Source organism: Lepisosteus platostomus, chromosome 3, assembly GCF_059453375.1.
Source record: "Lepisosteus platostomus isolate fLepPlt1 chromosome 3, fLepPlt1.hap1, whole genome shotgun sequence".
In the NCBI taxonomy this organism is placed as follows: domain Eukaryota; kingdom Metazoa; phylum Chordata; class Actinopteri; order Semionotiformes; family Lepisosteidae; genus Lepisosteus; species Lepisosteus platostomus.
In genome coordinates, this window is record NC_142613.1 from 32,449,427 (window position 1) to 32,459,399 (window position 9,973).

Genomic DNA, 9,973 nt, shown 5'->3' on the forward strand with positions numbered 1-9,973 from the left:
TCGGTATCATAACTGAAGTAATCAAGGGTTTCATGTTTCCTAATCACAAATTCAAAAGTGGCTCTCAGCCTTCAAAGATTCTTCAGGTTCATCGCATGGAAATTTATGTCGCAATGGGACTTCCCTACCAAACAGTTTAACTTGATTGCTTTTTTTGATTAGGCGGACAAATACAAAAAATGGTAAATTTGTACACCTCTAGGTTCACCCTGTTGTCTCCCATTTATGGTTGTACTTTGCTACAGACTTAATAGTATGTTATTGATTTTAATTGAGAAATCAGGTTGTTTTTCAATACATAAGGTTGGCTGGATGACTTGAACACTTTGTTTTATTTATGCATGTTTTGTGTAAGGTATGGTGATTTCCAAACTAGAATTGGACTGTAAATAAGGCAAATGACTTAAGGAGGTTTAATTATTTCTTTGGAAAAGGGTACAGAGCCATTGATCAATATTTTTTTTGCCGGGACAGTTGTCGAGTCCTAGTTTATGGTGTTGTTACTTCATGCTAGCAGACATTATTTTGTGCACTAGAAGGAAGCGACCTGATGAGCTGTACTTGTTAACCAGTTAGTTGCCCGGTCGTGATGTAAGATTCCCTGCCGCAGCTTGTTGCAGTCAGTTAAAAGAGATGGCATGGGAAGGAGTTGAGAAACAACCATCTGTACTCAAAAAACAGTTAAAGAAAGAAAAGGGGAAAAACTTCATGATGAAATTGTGATTGTTTTTTTTACCCGTCTTAGCTCACTTGCTGTTTGATAAGGGCCTTTACATTAAATTGAAAGAAATGTGATTCACAATGTACGAGTTCTATCATTACTTAGGAGTATTGCTTTGGTTTAGAGCTGCAGAAGGCTTTACACATGCTGAAGATCCTGTGTAAAGAGTATGGTGCTGCCTTTTGGACAGTGTTGCATAACAAGCATGTTTTTTTTTTCTTCCTGTCAGTTCATAGTGAAATCTGATGAGTCAGAGCACACTGAGGCAGGTATGAAAGTTTTAACTATCTTTACCTTAAGACTGACTTCTACTGACCAAGCAGTTCTTGTTATTGCTCATTTCCAGGAATCTCACTGCACGATGAGCCAATCGACTGGGCAGCCGCTGGGGATCACGTTAGTCTCACTGTGACTGGCATGGATATCATCAAAATCAAGTTAGTGCACACTCATTTCATCACTTCCTGGCACTTTGTCCTGTGCCACCTCTCGGGGTACCGATGACAGTGCAGAAGTGTGCATCACTCCTCAGGCTCTTCCTTGACGGCTGGCAGTCGCCGCTTATGTGTGTGCGTCTCCACCCAGGCCCCAGTGGACAGTTGAACACTTTGCTATATTTGGTATTATAGTTAAAAACGATGATTTCACTCTTACAGTGTAACCACAGAGCAGTGAAGAAGACTGAAGTATTCTGTAAGCCCTTGAATTTGTGGCTTATCACTCATTTCAGCAATCTTTTTGACTTGTCTTTAAAAATAAGTCATATGTAAAATAGAATATTATATGTTGCAGGCACATTAGGATGTGAATTTGCGTGCAGTGTTTCTAACAGTATAGGAATGTATTTTAGTTGGAAAATGATTAAAGCAGTAGTGTACAGTATCTTAGATGGAATGGGTTTGACGTATAAAATGTCTGCTTAAGAACCACCTCCTTCTCTGCCTGCACTCCTTATTTGCTCTCAGAGGAGGTGTGTACTGTATGTTTTAATTAGAAACACTGGGCTATAAAACTTCTGAATATATATATTTTTTGCATGCACTGGTTGTCAGATAACATTGTTTATTTAATAAGGAGGCAGAGGCAGCAGCTTGGAGTAGTTGTCCTGGGCACAGAATGTGAAATTCTGTGAGTTCAAATCCAAGATGGAGCACTGCTATTGTATCTTTGAGCAAAGTTGTTCATGCAGATTGCTCCAGTAAAATAATGCTTAGGATAAAAGCCTCAGCCAAATAAATAACTGATAATAAAGAGAACAGAAAGGGAAACAAATGTTAAAATTCAGTTTGTGATTTCAGGGTTGGCTGCGTGTTCTGTGATCCAAAGGAACCCATCAAAGCCTGCACTCGGTTCCGGGCCAGAATCCTGCTTTTCAACATCGATGTCCCAGTTACACAAGGATATCCTGTAAGACCTGCTGTTTGGTGACAATGATATGTTTGTGAAGTAAACTATTAATACATGATGTACAAAACTGTTAGTTTAAAAAATAATAAGATTAATAACCTGTCCAGGAAAGTGATGATGAAGGGATTATTAAATCTACGTTGTTTTGTAAGATCTATTTTGCATCTGCCATTTCTCCCTCAGGTGTTGCTGCACTATCAGACTGTAAGTGAGCCAGCCACTATAAGAAAGCTTGTGAGTGTCCTGCACAAAAGTACTGGCGAAGTACTAAAGAAAAAGCCAAAGTAAGGTTCCCAGATTTTCTATCTGGGGAAAACATTTTGCTGTCAGTTGTTTTGAATTAATTAAGCATTGTGTGGTTACAGTTCTATATTGAGTTTCCATGTAAGAAGTTTATTTTCTGTTTGTGACTGAGTTAAAGGGGAAATCTTTCCATGCAAAACTCATTCTGAAAGAAATATGTGCAAGTTTTTAACATATGCTAAGTTCTAGCTTTAATTGCTAGAAATATGCTTTAGAAAGTTTCATGGTATATTAAAAACTGAAAGTTGCTTGGAGCAATTTTTAAAATTCTAAAATGAATCGTGGTATCATCGAAGATAACATTTCATAAACAAATATGATTTTTTACTCATTTAGATACACCTCTTTACATGTTTATACCATTTCTTTCACTATTGTCTAAAGTTTAAATTTAGGAATCTCTTTCAGCTGGTGTTTTTCTGTCATAGTATTTTTTAAATCGTGCTTTTTGTGAACTAATGCTGGATTGTAACTTACAGATGCCTAACTAAAGGACAGAATGCACTAATAGAGTTGCAGACTCAGAGACCAGTGTCCCTTGAGCTTTACAAAGACTTCAAAGAATTGGGGCGCTTTATGCTGCGTTATGTTGGATCCACTATTGCCGCAGGTGTTGTCACAGAGGTATGTCGTTGCCTTTTGCATCTTTTATTGTTTTAAACCATTGTTGTGTCAAGTAAAAACTTCACATAAAGAAAATGGAAATGAGCTAAAAAATTGCCTTTAAAAACTGTTGCAGGTTTCAGTAACAAAGTACTGCTCAGAGTGATGTGCATAATTATTCATGGCCTTTTAATGTTATTCTATGTACAGTGTATTGCAATAATATTTAATCCATTAAAATGATGCCATCTTTAATTGTATTTAAAATTATATATATATACAGTACATTTTTAAATGGAATATTTTTAAAATTTATTTAATCAGAATTTGAAATGCTCAAATTATGCAATTTCTAGGGTAAAAAGTTAAATGCCAGAAAGAGCTGCAAAGACAATCTCATACTAAAATGTGTTGATTGCATTAGTAGTCACCCCCTTGAGTCAATTCTTGCTGGAAGCATCTTTGGCAGCAGTTACAGCTGCTAGTCTTTTTGGAGAGGTCTCCACTAGCTTTGACACACCAGTTAGTTGTAACTTTAACCCATTTTGCATTGCAAACAATTTCAAGCTCTGTTATGTTGGTTGGCAGCAATTTCAAAGTCTTGCGGCAGAGTTTCTATTTGATCTAAGTCAGGACTTTGACTAGATCACTCAGAATACATTCATTTGATTCCAGTGTAAAGTCAGCCCTGCGTTTTGTCCAGCTAAAGGTGAATTTTAATGTCCATTTGTAGGTCTTTCACAGACCGACTAGGGTTGTCCTTTTAGATTTGCTTGTACTTTGCTCCATTTCCCCTGGACAGTTGGGGGTTCCTCATACCCTTCTCCTGATCTATGCCTTTTCTACAAATTTTTCACTTCTGTTGTTTTGAAAGCTCTTTGGTCTTCATGATTGAGTATTTATTTGTAATTCACTGTCTGACTGAGGCCGCTTATAGAGACAAGTGTATTCTGAAATCACGTGAATCACTGTTACTGCACATAAAGGTCATTCAGGTAATTGGTGTGACTAGTCAAAGTACAGTAATTATGTACATCAAAACTATTGCGGTCGGTTGCAGAAAAGGGGATGAATATGCAATCAATGTATTTTAGTTTCTGTGTGCAGTTTTTGCTGACATATCCTGTTTATTCAATAAAACTGTTCAGTTTGAGTATTACATTTTTGATTGAAATATCCATTTGATCATATTTGTATATTGGAAAGGGGTGGGTGAATATTTGTGCAAGGCACTATACAATGAATTTCAGATAAAGCCATTAATAGGTAGTTAGCTGCTAAATACTTTTTTCATATACAGTAATTTTTGTTTTAAATACAAAATTACTTTTGCCCGAGTACAAAAAGCCCTGTTTTAAATTTCAAATGTTAAATTCAAAAGTACTCATATATAAGGTAAGAGAGTATTCAAGTTTAGGTTTCTAGAAAGGCCTTGATTACTGTGGTTGACAAGTAATAGTCTTTCAAAAGTTTACCTCAACAGTTTTTTTTCCAAATGAGTCCAAAAGCTGGGTCCATACACTGCTGTGGATTTGCATTGCTACTGAATCATTAAAGGGGAAATCCGGTGTGAAATAAAAATCAAATGTGAACTATATTAAGCTGAAGTTTAAAACATAATCTGTTATTTTACGATTGTGCCAAAACATTTCTAAAAGCTGCTAAGTCAATCTTAAAAATCCTTAGAGTCCTTTTAAGCCCTTCCCCTAGCACAAGAGGCATACAGTAGGTACTTATTACTAACTCATTAGGCCATTGGCATTAATAATGGCATTAGGCCATTTGCTAAACCTGTGGACACACTGAAGCTTCAGTCTAGAGGCACCAGCTTTGGGCTTTGGGGAAAACTGTTGTCTCATAAATCCATAGAAAATACTCCAAGTTCTTTCATTTAAATCTGAGGTCATCCATCCTTGAGTAATAAGATACAGTACTTTACACTGTTATTTAAATGTGCCAGATGAATAAATAACACCTTCAGTGGTTAATTTAGTGTAACATATATAGCGCAGTAAATGAAAGTAAGAAGCCTATTCACTCTACTTAACATTAAAAAAAATGATTAATATGTATAAGTAAGAGTACTGACTCGTACATGTATGAGTACATGAAACTGTAATTATTTTCACACGCTATTTAAAGCTGTGCATAATTGGTTAGCAGCTCCTTGCAGGTAGAAAGGACTGGTGAAGTAATTTCTCATTTGTCCACTTAATCCATACCTGATGTACAGTGAGTATAGATTTTAAGATTTTAATTGACTGATTTCTGGCTTTTATATTGGTTGGCAATATTGCTCATTGACAAGATTTAATTATGTCGATGAGAACTGAGACTCAAATGCACAATAAATATAATATTGTTCATAGTGGTCGTCAGTGTAATAATACTCGTAAGTCGTGTATTTGGATATGGCTGTTCATCTCAAGGACGTCCATGGTGATGAAAGTGTAATTTTGATGTGGAAAAATTAGTTGTCTAGATTAGTCACCACTATTTTATTTCTTCATTTATCTTATTTAAGTTTTTTCATTCACATTTACAATGTATGTTCACCTGCATCCCAGTCAAAGGTATCCAGTATTTAACAAGGATGGAAGACCCAAGTTTAAATTAATGAATGAAAAATATTACCTTCCTTTGATTTATGAGACCACTTATACAGAGTAAGACACTTGCCCTTTTGCTCTTAGTCCCAAGTCTTCCTACTTGGGCGTGTTAGCATATCTACTTGGACTGCAACAGGTGTGTTACAGTATGTCTGAATGCATCAGTACAGTACCTCTCCTTGGACTAACGGAAGGCATCGTTAATAGCACATGAGGTCTGCCATTTGAGATTGTCCCTGTGCCATTATAGTGACATTGTGGAGAATACAATGGCATATACGGTATTACATTCTTAACTGCAGTTTGTTACGCAGTACTTTGCTGGAATTTTGTTTCCTACTGGTTTTTCTCTTTCAGCTACAGTACTATACAGATGACATCTGATGTTATAATTTTTCTCTCAGTAAAAGGTCCTTTGTACTCTGGTGAAATCTGCTTCCAATTTTGTGTTTACATTGCATTTAAATTGTATTGGAATCTATACTCTATATTGGGCTGTCATATAAATTTGTATTATGTGATATTGGAGTTACTAATAACCATATTATCCTATTCTTTTGTTCACATACCTGTAGATCAAAGAGTGATGTGATACACACCTTCCCATCTCCATAGAGCCTTGAGGAGTCCCAGATGTCATAGGGAAAAGTGCAATTTCTTCTGGAATGGACTGCCAGCAAATTTTGTCCTGAATGATATTTATCATCTTAAGTCGATGGATTTTCCAATGACCATTGTGACCTCATCACAGACGTGTGTGAACACTACCTAATAAAACTTGAACTGTGTTGAAGATGTGCTGAATTGCAACACAGTGGCTTAGCAAGGACATTGACAACATTTGAACCCAGCTGCTCTGAGAAGTCTAGCAAAAGCAACTGAGCTCCACAGTTTTCTTCAAATATTGCAGCTGCACACACAATGCATTTTAATAAAACAGCCTGCTGCTTAGCCTTTTTGCGTGAATTAATTTCTGAATTGAAGAATGATTCCGATAATTTTTTTGCGGAAAACAAAAATACATTTTGGCTGAACATTTTAAACTGGGATATCTCTCCCAGGTTTGAGTATGAAATGCCTTACCTGAATCCAGGTATATTTTTTGTTTTGAAGTGATAAATATGTATCATACCAACTATCATTTTATGTTTCCAGGCCTATGTATACAATTTTTTGTTGAAGATAATGGTAACAATGCATGGCATTTGGGAAAAAAAAACAAAGTTGTAGGGAAAAAAGAAAATGACAAAATATTAAAGACTAATAAAGTTTCATGATGTAAGCATAATTGAAGTCCCTTTTATTTTAATGTTTAATGTCTAAGTTTGGAACAAAAGCTCAAAAATGGTATTTCCCTGTAAATATACAAACAGTACTATTGATTTTGTGGACATTTTCAGATCAGAAAATAGGATGAGCATTTGTATTATGAATTGTTCTGTGCTGTGTTCGTGCTGATGGTGACCAACCTTGAGACTGGAACAGTGGCGTTTTATAAATATGGTTATTCATTAACAAAGGAGCAGCCTGCTTCTGATAATATATTATCAAATCAGTATTCCATTATTTTACCATAATCCATGGGTAACATGTGCTTTTAGATGACAGCTGGATTTTGTTCTCCAAATGATTTTTTTTTTTGTCTTTAGTAGTAATAACGTATAGCATAACTTATAGAATTAAAGATTGTGGTGGTTTTGAAAATGTTATAGGATAGTAATGTCTTCTGCTGGAAATTGTTCCATATTTTAGCATAGTTTGAACAGAATGTTTAAAACAAATGCATGGTACAGTATTCACAGTATAAAAAACACAAAGCTGCACTTCAGACAGTCAAGAGAAAATAGAGCGTGATCTTGGTACTGAAGTTTTCGGAGACTTTCACATTTATTGGATCAAATAAATTTGATAAAATAATCCCATGGTCTTCAATGGCTACTTAAGAAGATAAGATAACACAAGAGGAGGTAATTAATTGATCTGGTTGGTTACCTAATTGATTAAAAAATCAATTAACTCACCCAGTTATTTCCTGAAGGAGTTTAGGGTATTCCCTTCATCAACCTGGTTGGATAGCTTGTTCAGTCCGTCCTTATTTTTTTTGTGAAAAAACATGCCAACTGTTCTCTTCCACATCTAATACTTGGTCACAGTTCTTTGGGATCAATGATGAGTGGCAATATAGTTTCATAATTTGGTGACAATGAATGTATGCACTATAATGAGGTCTTGCAAATATATTTGTACAAATCTAACATAAGAACTCTTTGTTTCTAATCTGTACTTTTCTACATTTTCCTACAGTTGTAGGCCTTTCTGTTTTCTACAGGAGTCAAAATCAATATCTAATAGGTTTATTCCATGCTGAAAAGAGAAGAAAGAAAACACGTTTCAGCCTTGGAGCCTTCTTCAGGTGTCCAGCATACACATGCTGACTCAGCTACCCACCTGAATTACTACAACATAAATATCTTTTTCCTAGTTGGCCTAGATGAACTCTTACTATCTTCCAGGTGTTTCCTCATTCTTTCATTTTTTCTAACTCTTTATGAATTTAATTTTAATTGCACTAATCACACCAATTTAATCATATCCTTTATCTGTACAATTTTTTTCATTATTCTATTAATTTTCACTCCAATCACATGCATTACCATGGCTGCTTTCTTCAGTTTTAATTTTCTTATGTTGAAATGCACCAAATTAATTTTAAAACAATCTAAAAATTCCATTGTATGCACTGTATGTATCCATTACTGGTTGTTCAAAGTAGTCTTAAATTAGTTCAAACCTACCTTTTCTAAATCCACATCATTTAGTGTAGAAAAAATAAGAAAAATATTTTTCATTTACTTAGAAAACTATTTTTTATTTGATTCGGAGGAGCCACCTTTATAAGCATCAAGATTATGGAAATCATTTGGTACTATGTGAAAGATGTAGCTCAACACACCATTCCTAAAATAGTAGTTGGAACCCTCAAATATAACAGAAATGTCCATAAATGAGTTTCAGTACTTCATGCAGTACTTTCTGCACCTGCAAAAATATTCTCAGGAAGCCATTTCAAGTATGTTTTCTACAGTTGCTGTGTGAAGTTGTAAGACTGAAAATACACGTTAAGAACTGGCTAAATTTCATGGCAACCATGGGTTTTGAATGCGGCAAACACAGAAATGTGTCATCGGAATTGAGCTACTGCATATACTGTACCAGCCTCTTAACTGAAGTTACATACATGTATAAGTTAACCAAGTTAAATTAAAGCAAAATGATTTCTTCATTACGGACTTGTGTAATGTGAATTATATTGGCAGACCATCTTGATTATACCCGAACAATTGGATGGTGGGTTTAATGTCTTGTACGCAGTGAGTGCTCTGCTTTTTTCTTTCTTTGTCTTTAAGTTTTAGCCAGATCAGAGTGCAGACCTCATGTGAAATATACTGTTTTGCAATGAAAAAGTTTTAACCTTAGACATGTAGAAACTAAGTATTGGGGGGGAATGAATGCTTTAACACACTAATAGTGTGCTTCTCTTTGAATTCTTTTTATTTTTTAACACTGGTCCTTAAGGTCCAAACCTTCTTATCCTTCTGAAAAAGAAGAAGCCATACCCTGTCATATCAGTAAGTCTTTTTCTGTGGCCTTACTTTTCCCTGGACCGCAGCCTTGTTATGGATCAGATTTCCATTCATCATCTGAGTATTATTATATTATGACTAGTATAAACAATGTGGACAAGAAAGCTCCATTCAGACTTTTGTCAGAAAACAATGTTCGAGCTTTGGTTAAAGTGCACTACGAAAGATGGTAAGATATCCTTGGGAGCTGTATCTTTCTTTTTGCAAAGCAGTGAAAGTCTTGTGTGGGAAGCATTTGTAAAAGTGACATCTTCCAGAAATGACTTGTTTTAGGAGCAATTTGGTACGGACAGGCTTTTGCATAACGATATTAAGCTCTCAAGTTGCTGCCAACAGAACTGGCGTGCTGTACAACCAAATGAAGGAATAAATTATTGTTTCAAATGTTTGGTCTTTGAACACAGTATGTGTTAATGCAGTAAGATAGTGTTCCAGATCCACTTGCATTTGGGAAGATATGGAAACATGGTTTTAAGTTTGGGTTAAGGGCTGCCTTTGTTTCACACATCCTTGTTTCCTCAATTTGCACGTGGCAATTCGCAGAAGCATTTTTAGTTGTATGCAGTTTTGAGGAATTGCTGTGCGTGCCGCCAGACCCTGCACACTGTACTTATGTACACTTTAATGTCTTACTCTGATTCTCCTTGCTTTTATATTTGTCACTCTACATTGGGAGGTAAAAGTAA

At 35.5% G+C, this 9,973-nt stretch overlaps 1 protein-coding gene across 1 annotated transcript in view; it reads left to right on the top strand.

Annotated features, from left to right (window-relative positions):
* The window catches only part of hbs1l (HBS1-like translational GTPase), a 43,970-nt gene extending 37,039 nt beyond the window's left edge, over positions 1 to 6,931 (top strand). The window contains exons 14-18 of the mRNA XM_088625283.1: positions 1,068 to 1,158; positions 2,020 to 2,128; positions 2,312 to 2,412; positions 2,911 to 3,055; positions 6,219 to 6,931. Of these exons, the coding sequence (XP_088481409.1) occupies positions 1,068 to 1,158; positions 2,020 to 2,128; positions 2,312 to 2,412; positions 2,911 to 3,055; positions 6,219 to 6,230 (458 nt within the window). The 3' untranslated portion in view covers positions 6,231 to 6,931. The remainder of the gene's footprint in view (positions 1 to 1,067; positions 1,159 to 2,019; positions 2,129 to 2,311; positions 2,413 to 2,910; positions 3,056 to 6,218) is intronic.
* Positions 6,932 to 9,973: the final 3,042 nt, after the last annotated feature.